Consider the following 21,840-nt stretch of genomic DNA (forward strand, 5'->3'; position numbering starts at 1 on the left):
TTTTAAAAAAAACCCACATGTTAGCGTCTAGTATTTTTCCTCTTATGTACTGTCCATGCTTTTTGTACCTGGCTTCTCTGCCATTCATTCCTGCTTATTTAGCCTCTGTCACAAATCCAGTATCTTTCCCCCAGTTTAGTAAAAGAGGCCCTGACCATCCATAAAAGCCCTGTCCTGCTGGCAGCCATTGATCTGGTAGGGAATCTCAGTGGGGTGAGCATATCCCTTTAGGAGAATGTATCTGATTCCTACGGGAGGGCATGTATAGTTGGATAAAAGGTTCTATTTGTTTTTTCTATCTTAATGAAAATCACTGCAATGTAAGATACTGATTATAAAAACAGTACACATGAGAAAACTTGGGGTCCCCTGTTAGCACGGAAGCACGAAGAAGGTGCTCGGCATCCTATGGTGGGCAGGGCAGACTCATTACTGCGAGGATGCAGGTACCACATCCTGGTTTTCATTCTCTCATTGCCAACTGGCAATCAGGGTCCTGAATTTCTTCACCCACTAACCTCAGCTGGCCTAACACAGTAATTCTGCTACAGAAATAATGAAGTTCATTAAGCTCAGAATGTTAACACTTTCTGTGACATGTCTTAGGGTAAGGGCTTTTTTTTTTTTCTTGTTATTGTATATGTGTTAGTGCCTCAGAGAATCATATAATCAGAGAACCTGATAGGCCTTGCAATTTCAACTCAAAACTGAATTTAGACTTTGGATTTTAAGTTAAATGAGGATTAGGAGAATCTTATTAGGTTGGTAAACATTATTTAAATTTATTAGGGAATTTAATTTGCTGTGTTTCAAGTTTGGTTTACAAGATTTATAAGAGCTAATTAATTATTTATGAGGAAAATGCTTATTAGGATTATGAGATGGAGACCGAAGTGTTCAAAATTTTAGTTAATAGAATTTATATGTAGAAATAACTTTTAATGTTAATCCGTTCTTTGAGACATATAAACAGTCAACAAATAAAATTGATCGTATTTTATAGAAGGTTATTGGACTTACAAATAGGATGATAAAATGTGAAAGATGAAATCAAATTCTTAGGGATATCTAGGTTTTAACATTTAAAAACTGAGTACATTGAATGTTCATTAAAACCCAACATAAATGGTCCTTTCTGTGCATAAAGCCTCTCTTTGACTTCCTAACTTACACTGTAGGAGCCTGGCCGGGCACAGGTGGAGCTTCTCTGCAAGTACACAGGGGTATTCAGGTTTGTGCAATTCCCTGAACACCCTCCTATCCCTCATTGTCTTTGATTCTTGGCCCCTTTCAAAGAGATTTCTAGCACTGGATAACCAGGGAGCGGTGCATGATGAATGTTGACTCATTTCCTAGAACTGGATTTGATTCATAATAATTGCTAATGCCTTTGGCTATGGCACATTTACTGTAGGCCAATCCTCTCCCATGCATGATCACATTTAACCCTCATGAGCATGTCAGAGCCATGCATGGATATCGAAGAAATCACTAGGATTTCAACTGAGGAAATTAACATAAGGAACACAGTACATCAAAGAGCTACCTTGAATTTGAATTCAATAATGAATTTTATTTTGCAATAATCTTTTGATAGTAGTAGAAGTATTTTCAACCTTTCTTCGGGAGGGGTGAGAGAAAGCTTTCTAAATAAATAAAAGAGTCCTTTCTTTCTTCTTTTTTTGGGACAGAGTCTGGCTCTGTTGCCCAGGCTGGAGTGCAGTGGCACAATCTCAGCTCACTGCAACCACCGCCTCCCAGGTTCAAGTGATTCTTCTGCCTCAGCCTCCAGAGTAGCTGGGACTACAGGCACGTGCCACCACGCCCAGGTAATTTTTGTATTTTTAGTAGAGACAGGGTTTGGCCATATTGGTCAGGCTGGTCTCGAACTCCTGACCTCATGATCCTCCCGCCTCGGCCTCCCAAAGTGCTGAGGTTACAGGTGTGAGCCACTGTGCCTGGCCAAGAGTCCTTTCAATGAGGAACAATGTAACTGGCTTACTGGCCATTTCATATAACACCCATTCAATCTAGTTCCATGGATACCAAGAGTTCAGTCCCACAGAACTGGAACACTTGCCTTTTAGAAAGATATTCTCTGTGCACGCATGACAGCCACTCGATTTTGTAGGCCTTTCATATCTTTGTAGTTTGATTTTAATTTTCCATTGTAAGTGACTAACGGTTACTGTTTCTTTAATTATAATGCTCAGGATCTATGACTGAAAGGATAAACGCTTTCATACTCATTGTATTAATTATCATAACCTCACAAAGAGGTCTCAACTTTGGATAAAGGAGGTTGAAGTAATGTGTCCAGTGCAATGTCACAGAGCCAGGACCAAAAGCAGAAAGAGATCCCTGGATTGCCTAAACCAAAGGCAGTGACCACTCACTATTTCACAAGCAGCGTGTTCCAAAGTGATTATTAACATTCTTTGGAAACATATTTCTTGGAAAAGCCTTTAAACCGTGACTGCTGACAAGCCTTTTGCAACTATGGCCCAGTTACAACATTTTTTCAAGTTTAGTCCATGAGTCAAATCCCTGTCTTCCTTCACACCTCCAAGGGCATTATGAAACTTCTCGCCCTGAGATCTTTGGGAACATGTAAGAGCCATGCACAGATATGGAAGAAATCACTAGCGGAATTGTTTGAAGACATTCCAAATTCTTTTTTTTTTTTTTTTTTGAGGCGGAGTCTCGCTCTGTCGCCCAGACTGGAGTGCAGTGGCCGGATCTCAGCTCACTGCAAGCTCCGCCTCCCGGGTTTACGCCATTCTCCTGCCTCAGCCTCCTGAGGAGCTGGGACTACAGGTGCCTGCCACCTCGCCCGGCTAGTTTTGTATTTTTTTTTAGTAGAGACGGGGTTTCACCGTGTTAGCCAGGATGGTCTCGATCTCTTGACCTCGTGATCCGCCCGTCTCGGCCTCCCAAAGCGCTGGGATTACAGGCTTGAGCCACCGCGCCCGGCCCCAAATTCTTTACTTTTGCAAAATGATATGAATAATTGGGTAGGTTAGATATTAGGAAGGATTGAAAAATTTTCTGTCACAGCAAATGGTGAATTTATTACATAAAGTATCATTTGCAGATTTAAAAGACATAATATTTAGGAATAAATTATACTACTTACGCATTTCATTAAATACAACTTTTTTTTTTTTTTTTTTTTTTGAGGCGGAGTCTCGCTCTGTCCCCCGGACTGGAGTGCAGTGGCCGGATCTCAGCTCACTGCAAGCTCCGTCTCCCAGGTTTACGCCATTCTCCTGCCTCAGCCTCCTGAGTAGCTGGGACTACAGGCGCCCGCCACCTCGCCCGGCTAGTTTTTGTATTTTTAGTAGAGACGGGGTTTCACCGTATTAGCCAGGATGGTCTAGATCTCCTGACCTCGTGATCCGCCCGTCTCGGCCTCCCAAAGTGCTGGGATTACAGGCTTGAGCCACCGCGCCCGGCCCATTAAATATAACTTTACACCTGTTCCAGAATTGTTTGCCTAGTACATAGTAGGCATTCAATAAATAATAAAGAACATGTAAGTAATTTAACTAAAACTGAAAACAGGTAAATTACAAATAATTTAGAGTTCATTTTAGGTCATTTACTTATCTCTTCATATAAACTACAAGCTGTATCTAATTTATATACAGTAATAATCATTCTTCCTAGCATTATTTAAAGGAGTATGAATAACTCTGACAAATATCTTCTATTCTCTTACAGCAGTCTACATTTCTCAAAGGAAGTTGGATACTGACATTGCTTTGACTCAACAGATCCTCACTAAGTGCCTATTCACATCATGCCTTTGTGCTTTATTCTTTTATTCAATAGGCATTAAACAAAATCCATTTGTTCTTTTATCAGTCCCAGAACTAGAATTTTTGATTCAGATGTATAAACCTGTCTCTTCAAACTGCTCTCAGCAACACTGAGAGGACCATGCCTCCGTATGTTTATCAATATTCATGTTTTATTAAACTTTGTTAACATTTTTCGATTTCTTTTATGGCACCTTCTGTTTCCTTTGGGACCTGGTTTTTTAAAACCACTCTCATCTTTCTACACCTGAGTACATAAGATTACCTGTGCTGTAGTACATTACATCGCCAATAGATGGCACTCTCCCAACACACTAGTTGTCCCATTTATCAAGTCTTTGTTCAGTTTACTTACAATGTCTAATTACTTTAACAATTTACTTATCAGAAATCTAATTATTTTAACAATATAAAAAGACACTGGGATCCCTGGGTACTTCAGATTCAAATATTCAAATATGTATAATTTTCTTTCATTTGCAGATCAACAGATTTTGATTTCCATGAGATAATGGTACCCTCTATCTTGTGATTCTTATGTACATTTTCCAGAACATTTAAGCTTATGTTATTTTTTTTCAGATGAAGTCTCGCTGTGTTGCCCAAACTGGAGTGCAGTGGCATGATCTCTGCTTACTGCAACCTCCGCCTCCCGGGTTCAAGCAATTCTTGTGCCTCAGTCTCCAGAGCAGCTGGGATTGCAGGCATACACCACCATGCCCGGCTAATTTAGTAGAGACGGGGTTTCACCATGTTGGCCAGGCTGGTCCTGACCTTAAGTGATCTGCCCACTTCTGCCTCCCAAAGTGCTGGGATTACAGGTGTGAGCCACCACGCCCGGCCATTAAGCTTATACTTTTAAGAGTAGCAAAAAAATAGGCAGGGCACGGTGGCTCAAGCCTGTAATCCCAGCACTTTGGGAGGCCGAGACGGGCAGATCACGAGGTCAGGAGATTGAGACCATCCTGGCTAATATGGTGAAACCCCGTCTCTACTAAAAAATACAAAAAAAAAAAAAAAACTAGTCGGGCGAGGTGGCAGGCACCTGTAGTCCCAGCTACTCGGGAGGCTGAGGCAGGAGAATGGCTTAAACCTGGGAGGAGGAGCTTGCAGGGAGCTGAGATCCGGGGACTGCACTCCAGCCTGGGCGACAGAGTGAGACTCCGTCTCAAAAAAAAAAAAAAGTAGCAAAAAATAAAAACATTAAAAAATCATTTTAGATTAAGTGATAAGCATCACTAAAAGTTTTATTTACTGAGAATTATTGACTTGCTTTAGTTCATTAGTCCATTGAATATATAGTTTTTTGTTATTCCTGCCAATGTGTCTGGGGCTACAGATTTGATGGCACATTGCCTCTAATTTATTATGCTCATTGTTAGCTCTAAAATCAGTTTTTCTTTTAGCACACAATGTGTGAGACAATTTTAAAATCTCAGCTTTAATTCTTCACTTTGTTACTCTTCTATTCTAAGGGAGACTATTTAAGATGTGCTTTGAGATCATGGAGAGAAAAAGACTCGAATAACACTGAAGAGGTTAGAACGCAGATTCTGGAGGCAGGGTGCCTGGATTTGAATCTTCCACTTACTGGTATATGACCACTAACAGGTAGCTTAACCTTGCTGTGCCTCAGATCCTCTGCCAGAAAAAGGAGGGATAGTATTCTCCCTTATCCACTGAGGATATGTTCCAAGACCCCCAGTGGATGCCTTAAACTGCAGGTAGTACTCAACCTTATATATACGATCGATTTCTATCAGATAATGGAGCTGCTACTAACTGACTAACGGGCAAGTAGCATACACAGTATGGACACCATGGACAAAGGGATGGTCCGCGTGCTGGGCGGGACACCACAGTACTCAGAATTGCATGCAATTTAAAACTTATGAGTTGTTTATTTTTGGAATTTTCCCCTTAACATTTTGGACCGTGGTTGACTGTGGGTAACTGAAACCAGATAAGGCGGAGGACTACTGTAACTGTATACCTAAGATGGCTTGGCAAGTTAAATCTCTCAATAGATGGAAAACGTGTTGACAGTGCCTGGCACTGTGCTATGTATATGTTAGTTATCATTTTTATTATCACTTAGATTCAGAAAAACCAAGCAACAGAAAATCCATATTCCAATAAACTCCATATCCAACCAAAGGCCTCAAAGTTTTGATAACTCTATGACTTTCTTCTCGCATAGCGCTAGAAATTCTCAGCAAGATCAAACAATGACCACCCTGTCTTCATTTATGAAATGGATACAGTGGCTCATTTTTCCTGACTTGGTTTCCCAAACAGCTTTGTCTCTCAGAGGCTGACATGACATCACAATAAAGATCACAAATGTGAGGATCCTCCCAAAACAGTTTAGCCACCAAAGTCATTTTAAGAGAGGCAGGATCAGCGGGTATTGTGAAAGGGGAAGGAGAAGAGAAGTCAGGGGCTGGAATGGGGCAAGGAAGGCCTCCAGCAGTCTGAATGGGGAGACGGTCAGTCCATGATACATCCATGGTGGAGGAGAAATCAGGAACTTCCTCCTAGTGCAGTCTGCGGTCTGGCCTCTAAGACTTTAGTGGAGCATTGAAATGGGATCCTAAGCAGCCCCAGCAATGTATGAATTCTACAATTAAGCAATTCTCCTTATGTAAAGTTCTCCCGACACAATCCATCACCCTCATTTCCCCTGCATGTGGTACCAATATGCAAGATGCCATGTAACTTCAGAGAACACTATTTAAGCAGCCACTCCTACCTCCTCCACCTACCAGTATTCTCAGATGTAGTTGCTGCTTTAGCAAGAATTAGTGCCCATGACCTACTGGACCAGAAGTGTGAAAGCTCGTTCTGGAGCCAAAGCTTTACTTTACACTGCACTTGAATGCTTAAAGCTGATGACAAGTGGTGCGATTTATTCCTTAAATTCCTCCAACACTGATTCCATCAGTAACGAATTGTTCCCCAAAGCAGTACTGCACTCCTAAGGCAAATGGGATGCTTGATGTCTGACAGGCTGGGATTAGTCCTGTGCTCAGATGAAGAGACAGACAATGTGGTCCTTCTCAACGATCAAGATATCCGGGAACAGTATATTTAAAAGGTTCAATGGCAGAAACTATGAACTAACTAGTTTTAAAATTCACATATTCTTTGCTTCCTTTATGATAAATGACTACCAGCATTAACGTAGGTTTTAACAAAATAAAGTTAGATGCTATTAGATGTCTCTAGAGCTTTGCTTCCTGCTCAGAGGAAGCAGCAGCAGCAGCAGCAGCTTGGGACTTATCAGAAATGCAGAATCCTGTGCCTCCCACCCCACCCTATCTTTTGCAAGTGACAAACCAGCATGTTTTTTGATAAGCTCTCCCAGGTAACTGACATGCCCATTAATGTTTACAAAGCAGTGGTCTAGAACAGAAAGTCTTACATTAAGAACAATTATTTCTGCATTTGTCTATGCTTAATTTGTGTTCACATGCTATTTAGGTAACTGTGCATTTTATAAGATCCTTTGGATTTTCATTACATTTGAAAATGCATTTGATCTGAGATACCTAGTAGTAGCAGCCATAGTTGTTAGTATCTTCTGAAAATGTACCATGTGTCAAACACTATTTGAAGTGTTCATGTATTATTTAATTCTTACAACCACCCTGAAAGGCAGATATTATTTTCACATGAGAAACTGAGGTACAGAGACAGAAAATTAACAAGGTCATGGGAATAAGAAGTTGCCAAACCGGGATGCAAAGCCAGGCAACCTGCTTCTAGAACACATGGGCTAACCCTGATGCCCTGAGGCTCCTCGTAGTTCACGCCACTCCAGCAAACATGTGCTTTGCAACAAGAGATGGTTTTGTGTAAATGTGACTACAGGATCAGGTGCCAACTAAGGGAATGCCAACTAATCACAGGACCTGTGGAAAAGTTTAATTTCACTGTGTACTTCTCTCTGGATTCAGAATAGATGATCCATAAGCCTAGTTCTAGGTCTATAATTTTGGTAGTACAAAAGAAAAGTTCCCCTGTGTCTACCAAATACAAAAAATTAGCTGGGAGTGGTGGTGCGCACCTGTAATCCCAGCTACTTGGGAGGCTGAGGCAGGAGAATTGCTTGAACCTGGGAGGCGGAGGTAGCACTGAGCTGAGATCGCATCACTGCACTTCAGCCTGGGTGACACAGCGAGACTCTGTCTAAAAAAAAAAAAGAAGTTCCTTTGGGGCTGCCTCCCTAATTCCTACACTTCAACAGATACATTTCGAAAGCAGTTTTCAACATGCATTTCCTAGAACCCTGGGGTCCTTCACAGGTGCCTCCAGAGCCTAAGTAGTTGTTCTCGCCAACCAGCCCACCCAGCATTTTAATGTCAATGAATTTGTATGCTGGAGGTTAAAATTATAATACAGTTAACAAACAAACTACCATTGTTTTAAAAAGTAACAGATTGGAAAGCACTGATTTTGGTTTGGCTGACCATGTACACTAGAGATTCTTTTTGGACATTTCATCATAATAACTGTGGATATACAAACTAGAAATTGTATAGCAATGAAGCTAATCTTTTTTTTTTTTTTTTCACTTTGGCATGTGGTATCTTTTTTCCCCGATACTCTGTATTCTTCCAAAAATATTATATAATATATACTTCTTCATATGTATTTGTTCTAATCCACTTTTTAAAATGTTTTTGAAAACTTTAGTTGAAAACTATTTATGCAATATTCTGAAATCCATATTTTCAGAATAGATTTAATATTTAGAATATTGCTACATTATTCAAATATTCATTTCTCATAACAAAATACTAGAATGTTTTTAAACCTAGTCAATTAAATAGAGTGTAAATTTTTACAGTGTTTTGGGGGAATAATTTTATTTATCTATTTGAGACAGGGTCTGGCTCTGCTGCCCAGGATGGAGTGCAGTGGTACGATCTTGGCCCACTGCAACCTCTGCCTCCTGGGCTGAAGCCATCCTCCCACCTCAGCCTCCCAAGTAGCTAGGACTAGAGGTGTGTACCACCATACTTGGCTAATTTTTGTATGTTTTGTAGAGATGGGTTTCACTGTGTTGCCCAGGCTGGTCTCAAACTCCTGACCTCAGGCAATCCACCACCTCGACCTCCCAACATGCTGGGACTTCAGGCATAAGCCATGGTGCCAGCCAGGATAATATCATAAATTTAAAATGTACACACTTAGCCTGGTATTTTCATTTGCCGAAATTTTCTTACTGAGCCATTCCTGCAGGTACATACATGGAGGTTCACTGCAGCATTGTTTATGGGTACCTACCCAAAGGCAATGAAATCATTATATCAAAAAGATACCTGAATTTGTGTGTTCATGGCAGCACTACTCACAACAGCAAAGAGAGAGAATCATCCTAAGTGTCCTTCAATGGAGGAATGGATAAAGACATTTCCTTTTGGGTAGGTACCTAGTTAGTGGGATTGCCAGGTAGTTCTATTTTTAGTTCTTTGAGAAATCTCCATACTGTTTTCCATAAAGGTTGTACTACTTTTTTTTTTTTTTTTTTTTTTTGAGATGGAGTCTCGCTCTGTTGCCCAGACTGGATGGAGTACAGTGGCATGATCTCGGCTCACTGCAACCTCCGCCTCCCGGGTTCAAGCTATTCTCCTGCCTCAGCCTCCCGAGTAGCTGGGATTACAGGTGTGCGCCACCAGGTCTGGCTAATTTTTTGTATCTTTTAGTAGAGATGGGGTTTCACTGTGTTAGCCACTAACACAGTGGTCTTGATCTCCTGACCTTGTGATCCGCCTGTCTCGGCTCCCCAAAGTGCTGTGATTACAGGCATGAGCCACCACGCCCGGCCAAAACAATGTAATTTTTAAACAACTGCATGGAATCTGTTTTATGGATGTACATGATTTATTCAGTCACCTCTTGTGCAGGGCATTTGTTTTCTTTCTTCCCCTAACCTTTCCCTGGCCCATCTTGCCCCAATCCTGATTTTCCTTTTATAAACAATGCTGCAATGAACCTCCACGTATGCACCTGTAGGGAAGCTTCAGTAAGAAAATTTCTTTATACATGGAATACCACTAAGTCATAACCAAGAATAAAATCGTGCATTTTGCAGCAACATGGGTGGAACTGGAAGTCACTATCCTAATTGAAATTACTCAGAAACAGAAAGTCAAATACTGAGTGTTCTCACTTATAAATGGTAGCTAAACAACGGGTACACATGGACATATGGAATGGAATAATAGACACTGGAGACTCCAAAATGTGGGAGTCTGGAAGTGGGGTAAGGGTTGAAAAATGACCTATTGGGCACAGTCTGCTATTCGTGTTATGGGTACACTAAAAACACAGACTTTACTTACCACCACGCAATACATGCAGGTAAGAAATCTACACTTGCACCCCTAAATATATCAATATAAAAAAATTTTAAGTTACTTTCACCAGTTTTAAGAGATCCTAGATTGTAAAATGTATCTTGATATAATAGATGTTAAAAATTGGGAAAAATACCTGTGGACATGGTTATATATCATAATTATCAGATGACCCCGATCTCAGGGATGCTGAAGTGCAAAATATAAAGCAAAGTGTAGCTTAGATCAATGATACAGACTTCAGTTATAAACACTGTTGGATATAAATATATTAATATACAGCAATGACTAATATAAATATATAATGATAATTAAAGTGTAGGAAAATGCTAGGATGATAAAACCCAACTGTCAAAAGTGAGTGTCTTTAAGGAGCAGAGTTCAATTGTGATGGCGTAGGTGGGGGGGGAATATAACCTCTTTGACTATTTTAATACTTTAGAAGGAATACATGTGATTTGTGGAAAAAATTAGACAATGAAAAACCACTGCATAAGTAAAAAAGATTTGAGGTAGTATAGCATTGTGAGAAAATGACTCAAAAGCCTCACTGAACTCACATTAACTTAGTGATTTCACTTTTGTCTCCCCGTGGCATCTGCTTCCAGGGCCCGAAACAACCAGTAAAGCTAGTAATTAGCCTCTTGCTCTACCTACATCCTCCCAGCCCTTGCAACAACCCAAGACAGATGTAGACGCCTCCATTTCACGAATGAGCTGTCCAGGGTGAAGTTTTTTTCCCCTGGTCATGCAGCTGCTATGGCGGTGCTGGATTCCAGACTCAGCGCCATCTGGCCCCAGTTCTGCCCTCTCTCCAGTTCTGGGCTGCTATCATTGCCATCTAGTGTTTTGTGTATTTGCTCTTTATCCTTGGCTATTCATTTTCTTCTTACGGGAATTCCCAATTATTTTCTCTTTCATGCTACATTGGTTTTCAGCTATTTCTAAGCTGGAAAGCTCATTTATTATATAGCTTGAAAGAAATATTCTAATTGAGTTCACTAAAAATTAATGCATTTCCTCTTTTCAAGCAATTTTTCCCCTCTCGACTGTTCTGAGAATATATTCATAATAAACTCCTTTGCTTTCTACTTGCACATGATCCTTCTACCTTTAACAAGTCAACTTTACAAAAGGATACACTGAACATTTTCGAGTGCTTTCCTTTAATGAGAAGGTGCTATGACGGTAAAAAGGGAAATTGGCAGTCAGTGCACAACTCAACGGTCACAAGACAGCCCAGCCAGGAAGCACGAAGCCAGTACCTTCCAGGCCTCCTCCAAACTGGGAGAGGGGATGAAACTGGGAGCTTAGCCTGTCTGATCTTTTCCAGTTGGCCAAAGGTTTAAACCCAGATAGATCTAGAACTTGAAAGGAAAGGAGATTTGTTGAAATATTTCTTCGATTACTTTCTAAATCCTTCCCTTTTTGTTCTAACCCGTTTCTTATATCTCCATATACAGAGGTTGACATGAAAATTTGGACTTTGACCCACAGTGATTTTCTACCGTCTCTAATATACGTTTTGGTCTAAGTAGAAACTGTTAGGAATGAGAAGAATTGTAGTAAAAAATGAACTGCCAGGAAATATAAATTCTAAGCCTATGCCACTGATTGCTAAGTTATGTTTCTTTGGGTCATTTATCATTCACTGGGGAAATGGAATGAGGGCTTCAAAAATTAATGACAGGGTTGGGAGTGGAGGTAAACAGGAGCGAATGTTTATGCAATCCTGCCCTACACACACACACACACACACACACACAATGAAAGTAAGATATCAGGAGTGAAGGCGAAGATATGGAAGAGAAACGTCAGGATGCAAAGGAGGTGAGATGAACTTGTCCCCAAAGGCCTCCTGCAGAAGGAACTGGATATGGGCTCACCTGAATCCTTCATGGGGCAGAGGGCACACTGCATGCCCCAGGCCTCTCCATACAGACAGCAGCACTCAGTGTACGTCGTCTGCTTGCCCACAAGAGGCCGGCTACACACGTACTCATCACTCAGATGTTCCCAGCACAAATCTTGGTAGACATCAGTTTCTTCTATTTGTTCTGAAAGGGAAAACATAGTTCCATGAAAATTGCACAGTTATTCCTATTTATAAACACTGTGTTGGAAGCCAGCAAGTCTCCAAGCTTCCATCTAAGAGTGACTTCCAAGTAAAAGTCTGAATCCAGTCTGGTCTTTGAATGGATCAATTCTCTGTCATCTCCAACTGGGTGTCATTCCATCAGCTGAAATTCCACCTGCCCATCCGGTCCCAACACAATACTTCTCTCTACAGCTTCCTACTGTTATATACAATGCCCACTATTTTGCCTATCCACCATAAGCCTGATGGGCTTCTCATTCTTCTAATCTTCACTTTTTCATTTACTCCTGTCAAACCCTACCATTTCTTTCCACGTAACAGTTATTGAATTCACGCCTTCTCATCCATTTAATCTGCCAAAGCCCTGGACCAGTGACACTTCATCCTGGAGTCTTTAATTCCTACCTTTCAACTGACTTCATCCAAAGCAGTCTCCTGAGGCGAATGATAGATGATGCCAATTATCAGCAGCTTTTTGCCAATTATCAGTAGCACCAGGGATGACAAGAGTTTCTGTCAGTGGACTTCTGGGCTCTCCACCACCTTGTTGAACTCCACCCTCTGCTCTGCTGAGCCTTATCCACTCCCTCCACTCTGCTGAGCACACCTAATTATCTTTCCCTGAATTACATTTCCCTCAGCTGCCTTTGCAGGTTAGGGATGATGAACCCTCAGCCATGGAACAACCCCGCCATCTGCTCAGCCACTCCGGGGTCCATACTTAATGAGTATGTCCAGGCTATTAAATCTCTTGCATACTGATGATATGCAGCTTATTATTATTTCTGTAAGTATCTCATTTTAGTTATTTCAAAATACCCAAGGAATTCATTTTTTCTATTTTCCAATGGTTCACAATTTTAGTTAAAAGGAAAACCTTATGATATTTACTTGGACACAGGTTTGCATCTCCTGGAAACATACCGTTTGACTCAGCCGGTCTTATACATCTTTTTTCTGATGCATCCAGGACCATGGGGTGAGTACAGAAGCAGTTGTAAGAGCCCTCTGTATTAACACACTGGCCATCAATACAACTACTGGGGTCTTGACATTCATCCATATCTTAAGAGAAAAAAAATATTACTAAAGAAAATCAGCCATCAGTTGTACCTCATACACTTACCAAACTTTACACATTGCTCTATTTAGTCCAGATTCCAGGGCCTGCCACTTTTAATTAACCACACATTATCCTCCAAAAGAGAGTGGCTCTGACTATAAAAATGTAAGCTGCTCAGACTGAAAAACAACATTGCTGCTGCTGCTGACATTAAATAAGGAAAGAAAACATCGATGAACAGGATATGCTTAGAAATTTAAGATAAAATGGCTCCTTATGATAACTTTTAAAATTATTGCCTTTTGCTATGTTTTTCTGCCTAGTATATATGGTTTTCTGCTTAAGCATTAAAGTCTGGGTCAGGATTTAAAATGGCTCTCACTTGCACAGTATGAGTGATGAAACAGGAGGTGCCACAGACCAAAAGAATACTTCAGTTATACCAGTGGCCTGAATTATAATTCCACAGTGAATATTAACTCTTTGTTTGAAATACATTCAAACAGTAGAATGGAGGTTTTTTTTTTTTTTTTTTTTTCCCTTAAATTGCGGTTAAGAAAAAGATCCCTAAAACATTTACACATCTTTTCAACATATGATTTAGATTCAAGGAAATTGTTTTTACTACATAGCATAGTTATTTTTTCCATCTGTATATTTTCACAGTACACCATACTATATCCCCTTAAAGCTTACCAAAGCACTGCAGTTTCACAGGATCGTAGTATGTCCCTTGCTTACAGTAGCATTCATACCCAGGCCGAGTGTTCAAACAGAAACCATTTTTGCAGATTTCTTGTCCAAAAAGTAGGCATTCATCTGCATCTATTGGGAAAAAATTGAGAAATACAAAAAGGAGTTGGGTTTGATCTTTCAATTAAAAAGAGTATAACCAGATTTGGGGCTTTAAGTTAGATATTATAATATTTATATTCCAAAGAATCCTACAGAAACAGCAATATTCTTGAAATAAGGCCTAATTGGCAGGCATAAAAACATAAACAGATGTAGTTTGTCTGTGATATTTGAGAAGCAATGGCCAAACCATTATTGGAGAAGTGTATTTGTAAATATGGTTTCTGAGATGCTGCCTCATATTTGATGAAATGGTCTACGGTTCCATAGTGGCATCAACAGAAGGATATATACCTTTTAAGAAACGTGTTCTATAATGTATATTCTGGCCCATTCACTAGTTGAGATGTAGAAAGTTTCCAAGAAGGTTTGGTGGAACTTGAATGCAAGTCTTTCTTGATAAAAGAAAGCACAATTTGCTAAGGGGGTTAGCAGACCCACTCCCCCATAGAATTAACAGTTTGCTATCTCAGTTTACTCAGTGATAAATTAGAGACAATAGGAACATCTACCTAATGAGTGGAAGGATGAAATGAGATAATCCATGGCTAGGATTCAGTATATACTCTAGCATAAGCAGATACTCAAAAGTGTTATCTGTTGCTTTTACTGCTATTATTAGCATTAGTTCTAGCATTTTAGAGCTAATGTCATCTATTCCTCATTTTACAACCTGAAGACTCCATAGAGGATTTGCTTAAAGTTACACAGATAGAAAATGGCAAAGCCAAACCTAGAACATATGGCTGGTTGGATCTGAATCCAATCTTCCAACCATTAACAGCACTGCTAAAATAGGAAGAGGAGGAATTTATTTTCATATAAAAGAGAAGATGAATTTATGGTGAAATCAGAGCTCTGTACCTTAATATGAAGGGAGATTTAACTACATCCCTGCAAAAACATAGTAATGTATATTTGTGAATTTGGAAACCATTCAACACGTATTATAAACCAAGTCTTCTCATTATTTAATTGGACCAAATCATAGATGTATTTAAAAAAACACAAATGGAATTTCTTATCCAGCTACTGAATTACACCATATTATTCAAACACTCGTTTTCCAAAAATTGACAATAAAAATGATTTTATAGTCTGTTTCCCAGCTACTTAGCAGTCTTCAGTATTAAACTATAAAGGAAAAAAATAACTTTGTATATAAAAGGTAATATCTCTATCATGAAAATGTCAAAAGTGAGTGGTTAATGAGGAAATATTCATACATGTGGATATTCACCAACATTAAAAGGCTGCACATTTATTTTAGAATTACATAATAGTAGCATTAAATATATAAAACATGTGTACTCTGGTTGTCTTCTCTTCCATTTCTCATTATGAACTTGTGGCCACTGATAAAAGGCCCCACAACAGTAGGATAAAGTCTAAAAATACAAGAACCTTAGCTTTGTTGATGACCATAAAGACAAATAGTGGTCAAATTTATATGATCATAATTTATATGATTTCTATTAAGCATCTAGAATAAAATAATATATTTAGTAAGTATGTACTAGGTACAGAATTTGTTAAGTACTTTCAGATACATTATCTTATTTAATCCTTATCATAACCTTTGAGAAATTATTCCTATCTCAGGGATGAAGAGATAGAAACTCAGAAGTTCACCTCCCAATGTCTACTTCCCAGCATCATACAGTTTGTGTTCTGACTCCAAGTCCATGGGGACTTTCTTTTAATGGTAGAATTAAGGACTTTGTAATCAGTTTTCATGACTAAAAAGAACTCTAATTCTGTGAAACCCAAGCCATGCGTTCACTTGAGTATCTCACATATATACAATGTGTTGAAAATTTGTTTCCACTTGATTCTGACCTTTATAGTTCTCACCACCAGCTTCGGAAGAGGATTCTCCAGCAGGCACAAAACCTTTCCCTTTGGGACACATTTCAGTGAACTCAGCTGATTTTAGAAGAGACAAAACCAAGAAAAGAAATAAGTTGAAAAGAAAAAAAAAAGAATCAACATCTTCCATGAATGCATGTTTCAAGTTCAGTTTTGCTTTCTCAGACTCGGTAACTTTAAGGCAATTCCAGCAAATAAATTTAGTACAATCTCAAAAAATTATGGATTAAGTGCAAAGCAATCTAATGACTTCATAGATTTTCTTACACTTTTTAATTAAAAAAACCTCCAAGTTCACTCATATTTTCTTACTCATGCTTTACTTGATATTATAACTATTATTTTTCCATGACTGTGATGTCTAGTTTCTTAAAGGTTTAATAAGAATCAATTACACAAAATCTTAGCTTCAATACACAAACTTTAGTTACGAATAATGCTGTATCATTATTAGCAGCAAAGATTGATTTTAATTTTAAAGTGGAATAAAACTGAATTAACTTTCTGCCAAAATATCACACAGAACCTGAGTGTCACAGTACACTCTGATGAAGAGAAGTTCAAGGATTCATATTAAGATGGGATGCGGGTGCTGGATCTAGCGCTGAATGAAACTCACTATGTGGTAAGTCGCCTTGAGTTGGCTGTGGGAGTGAGTGTCATCATTTCAAGGCCCAGGGACACCATATGACCAAACACAAGTGTGACTCGACCACTCAGCAGATTCTTACCAGTTCCCAAGACCGGGCAGGGGAAGATTTCACAGTTATCTCCCCATCCCGCACCCGATGTACAGCAGCATTCTTGTTTCGTGACATTGGGGGCCAACACATTATCACAGAGACTGGCGTCATTGAGATTATAGTAGCATTCTTTCTTTTCTTCTTTGGGTTGATCTACATCTAAATCTAAATGGAGTAGAGAAGGTAAAGAGTGACAATAGGATACATCAGAACTACCTTACACAACTCGTAGAGAATGCAATGGGTGAAAGAGTGACCGTGTCAATAGCATTTGCTTTATAGAAAATGCTTTCCACTTTCAGTGTCAGATTCTCCCACTTTGAGATAAAAATGCACTTGAATCCTGAGTTTTGGTGGAATTCTAACATACCCCAAGAGTGTAAATCTGTCAAAACCATTTCCTTTTACGTGAACCAATTATTTTATTATTGTAGATTTGGCTGTGAGTAGAGTTTCCATATCTGCTTTTCTTGCCAAATACAGGGCCATTTGTTACTGAGCTATAACACCTATTTAAATCAATAAAAATTTTCCCCAACACTTGACCAGGGGTCTGAGCCCACACATAATATTTAACCCTTAGGTAGTTATTTGAATCAACCATGCTCCCAATCTCTTCTGAAGACTGCACAGAAGATGATAACTAGGAAAATACTGCTGTAACCTGGAGCCTATTAAATAACCTTTCATCACTGAAAATCTAACTACTTAAATTGTTGCAAATATATGACTTTGAATGAAATAATGAGTGCCAGCTAAGCCTCAGGGTAGAATTTCAAATCTGGGTTCTAGTCCCAGCTCAAGTGCGTCCTAGAGGAAAACATATTCTAACAGATTCAGCTTAACCCTCTGTGTGATAAAACACGAAGGAGATGATATGAAAGAATACAAACGATAAGAACAAAATCCACCCACTTTCAGATAAGGAAACAGATTGAATTCGATCAGATATGAAGTCTTTGAACAAGTCTGTGCTTTTAAAAAATGATCACTATTTTGTGACTAGACTTGGAAAGTAGTCACACCCCTTCTCTCCTGTATGCTATAGAGTTCAAATTACTGCCTATGATCCAGTTTGAATTTATTAACTGTTTTTATTTAATGCGACATCAAATAAGAAGCTGACTACTGTCATAATAATTACTTAGATTAATTCTAATGGAATATTGTCACTAGAACTCTACTACTTCCAGATTCTTGGACTCAAACTGTAAGGTCAAAAGGAAGACATTTACTGGTGAGGGTAAGAGTTTCATGTCCGCACATGCTTACACTTACCTTTGTTTTGAAGTTAGTAGATAATTGTATGAGCAGGGAAATGAAATAAATTATTTTTACAATATCTTCCTATATGTTTATTTTGGCAGGGCCTAGTTGACAGTGGGAATTTTACTTTTTTTTTTTTTTTTTTTTTTGAGACGGAGTCTCGCTCTGTCGCCCAGGCTGGAGTGCAGTGGCCGGATCTCAGCTCACTGCAAGCTCCGCCTCCCGGGTTTACGCCATTCTCCTGCCTCAGCCTCCCGAGTGGCTGGGACTACAGGCGCCCGCCACCTCGCCCGGCTAGTTTTTTGTATTTTTTTAGTAGAGACAGGGTTTCACTGTGTTCGCCAGGATGGTCTCGATCTCCTGACCTTGTGATCCGCCCGTCTCGGCCTCCCAAAGTGCTGGGATTACAGGCTTGAGCCACCGCGCCCGGCCGAATTTTACTAATATATTAAATAGTAAATGTGTTTCTAAAATATAAACTCATAAAATTCTATCAGAAAAGCTACTGCCCTTTTTTTCCTCTTCTGGCATTAAAAGCAAGCAAAGCAGCAAACAAACCTCGGAAACATACACTCCTCTCAGAACACAGAGTATCAGCGAGACTATAAAGATCCCTCATCTAGTGGATTCTGGCCAATTCTCTGATTATTTTGTCTTTGACAGATTTCAGCTTGGACAGTAAGTTAGCATTAACAGCTGATGACAAATGTAAACCTAGAACAAGTGTCCAGGAAAAAACTCAAATGCTGATTTCTATGCAGCAGTTTATGAAGTGGTTTTAAATCACTTCCTCGTGTGTGAAACTGGGTAAAACCTGCCACTTTCCTCATCTGGTCTAGCTTGCTTCAAGTGTGCAGAGGACTGAAATTCACTTTGTGCACTCTTAACGGAAAGGATCTTCGTTAGAAGGGCCTTCGAGCTCTTAGACATGGAATTACTTGGGAAAACTAAGAGTACGTATTTTAAATTGTTACTAAATCAATTATGAACCCTACAGACAATTTTATAATCTCTCCCTCAACTCAGTGAATAAATTGTCAGCCTGTTACTACTACCAATTCTGCTCAATTATTTTCTTCAGCTGGTCCAAAAATGTAGCTAGCTATTAATAAATAATAGTGAGAAATACAAATCCAAAAAGCAACAGGGTTTTGGTAATCAGGTTTATTCTACAGTTTGTGCTAAAAGAAGGCTCATTTTTTTCCCCCTCATGTACAAAGTTGTAAGTATGTCATGGTGTTTATTACAAAATGGAATACTTGTAATAAGGCCTCAGTGAAGATTATACTCAGGTAATTAGAAACTAGGCTTCTCTTGAGTCAAAGCATGTCAAAATTTATAAATATATATGAATTTAAAATCTGAAATATATTTATATATAATTTTATGTATTTTAAACACACACATATATATAGACAAATACATATATGGTAAACATTGTTTTGTTTACTAAAACGTTTGTTACACTCACTCATAAAAACTAAGAAAATAAAACAATCTTTGCCTTTTTGGGGAAAGAAGCAGATTACTTCCCATAAGGGAAATAATCAACAATATAATTGTAATTATTCAGGTTTTACACTGGTTGTTAAAAGTTTTGGTCTTATTTTCTAAGATGTTTGAAAGTTCAATGTTTATACAGCTGAAACTGAGGGTTAGTCAGGCCCTCATCTGTGTTTGGAAAGAAATTCAAATTCTTTTTTAAAAACTAGTCCACAAAGGTCATTCTGGGAAAAGCTACAATTTCCCTATCTTCCTAGTCTTTAAGTAATTAACTTCCTAGAGCATTTTTCCATTGGGATAAAACTCTGGTCAGTAAATATGTGATAATGTAATTTCTTAAAGAAATTCTTGTAAGAGTTTAGTTCATTGCTGCCAGGCGTGGAGGGTTTCTATATTGGAAACTAATTTTAAAAGATCAAATCAATAGTCATAGAAAGTGTCAAGTATTAAAAAAAATGAATCTTCTTTTTCTTAATGATATTATGAATAAGATTAGCTGTACTACATATCTCATGCCACAGACTTCTAAAAAATATATGAATCCTCCTTCAGACTTCTAAAAAATATATTAATCCTCCTTCAGTATTTTCAGATTTGAGTTTTCAATTTGCATTAAGAGGTTGGCTTCACATTTGCATAAAAAGATCAAGTTTTTCATATTTTATTCTAGAGGTGTGGCCGGTAACAACAAGAAAGTTTGGTTTTGGACATTTTCTATGTTTTTTTCTGAGGGAACGTTTACAGAGGACTTTTCATGTGACCCATAGGGTGACTATATGAGATAGAAGGTGCTGGTGAATACAGTGTCCTCAATTCCCAGAAGAGAAAACTAATGTCGCTTTCAAGTGGCCTGTGTCTACTGCTTTCCCCAAAACCCTTTTTTGGAGCTCAGGTTCTTATCTCACATAGCATGGGTTTGTTCTGCTTTGCCCTTTATTCTTTGTATTTTTTTTGTTTTCATCTTTGAGATAAATGGGAAGAGGGACACAGATAATCTCTGCTGCTGGGGGTTCAGCAACAAGGCCACAAATAGTGCAATCATGTGCCCTGGCTCTGAATAGGAAGGAGTAGGTTTGAGCTGAAGACACCACCTATAAAGAGCCCTTTCTGGGAGCTCCTCCTGTCTTGGTTCATCAGCCTAAAGAGGGTGTGGGCCATTTGCTTGTAGGGCCATTTCCATCTTTAGTCTTTCCCCATAAATGTCTAATCTTAGGAATTACTGTTGGGATGAGAAAATCTACAACATGTAGTTGGTCAAAGTGGATATGAGCTTTTTAAATGGGCTCTCCCTTTCCATTTACAATGTGTTCTGAAGGTTTTTATGAGCTAATCCTCTCTGAACCTTTTTGGAACAGTCAGAATTACTACAATGACCCAAGAGTAACACTGCTAATACACATCAATAAATAGTTACCCCCAAAGAAACAGCTGCCTGTAGTCCTGAAAAGAGATCAGTGGATAAAACTCTGTGCATGTGATGATGTTCAATAAATTACTTTCAGCAGAATTACCCAGGGCACTTTATTTCCTTTCTTATTTTAAAAATGCTACAGGTATTAATGTTTTTAGTGAGAAAGAATTCTTTAATATTTCAAGGAGACATAAAGGAAAACTTAGAAAGTCATATGCTTTTGTTTTGAGTTTTCTCATACAAGAACTTGGAAAATGAGAAATGTGTTTTTCTTTTTTTCTTTTTTTTTTTTTTTTTTGAGACAGAGTCTCACTCTGTTGCCCAAGCTGGAGTGCAGTGTTTCAATCTTGGCTCACTGCAAGCTCCGCCTCCTGGGTTCACACCATTCTCCTACCTCAGCCTCCCAAGTAGCTGGGACTACAGGCGCCCACCACCATGTCCGACTAATTTTTTGTATTTTCTGTAGAGACGAGGTTTCACCGCTCAATCTCCTGACCTCATGATCCACCTGCCTTGGCCTCCCAAAGTGCTGGGATTACAGGCATGAGTGACCTCACCAGGCAGACATTTCTGATCTTAAAGCTTGAAACTTAACATTTGTCTTATCTGAGTTCCTTTCTCAGGAAATGACCTTCAGGCCTCTTAAAAAAAAGTATCAAAGAACTGAAACTCACCAGATCACCACATCCTGACATGAGATGCTGATCCCTGATTCATCATGATGCTTTCCCTTTCCCTGTCCCTCCCTTGCTCTTGTTTTCTTATACATTGTTACATTTCTTCCCCTTTACATAAACCCCTAGTTTTAGTCCATCAGGGAAGTGGATTTGAGACTGAGCTCCCATC

General features: G+C 39.0%; 1 protein-coding gene across 10 annotated transcripts in view; it reads right to left on the reverse strand.

The window, feature by feature from the left end:
* Nucleotides 1-21,840, reverse strand: part of LTBP1 (latent transforming growth factor beta binding protein 1) — a 479,251-nt gene that overhangs the window by 25,209 nt on the left and 432,202 nt on the right. For 9 of the 10 annotated variants that reach the window (XM_033176072.1, XM_033176071.1, XM_033176068.1 and 6 more), the window contains 5 exons: nucleotides 16,803-16,979; nucleotides 16,042-16,128; nucleotides 14,044-14,172; nucleotides 13,209-13,349; nucleotides 12,073-12,243 (listed from right to left, as the gene is read on the reverse strand). In XM_033176072.1, the coding sequence (XP_033031963.1) occupies nucleotides 12,073-12,243; nucleotides 13,209-13,349; nucleotides 14,044-14,172; nucleotides 16,042-16,128; nucleotides 16,803-16,979 (705 nt within the window). Of the gene's footprint in view, nucleotides 1-11,240; nucleotides 11,554-12,072; nucleotides 12,244-13,208; nucleotides 13,350-14,043; nucleotides 14,173-16,041; nucleotides 16,129-16,802; nucleotides 16,980-21,840 lie in introns of those variants that run through there. The other variant, XM_033176073.1, reaches the window with a different exon arrangement.

The sequence above is a fragment of the Trachypithecus francoisi genome, unplaced genomic scaffold (assembly GCF_009764315.1).
Source record: "Trachypithecus francoisi isolate TF-2019V2 unplaced genomic scaffold, Tfra_2.0 Lachesis_group17, whole genome shotgun sequence".
Classification (NCBI taxonomy): Eukaryota; Metazoa; Chordata; class Mammalia; order Primates; family Cercopithecidae; genus Trachypithecus; species Trachypithecus francoisi.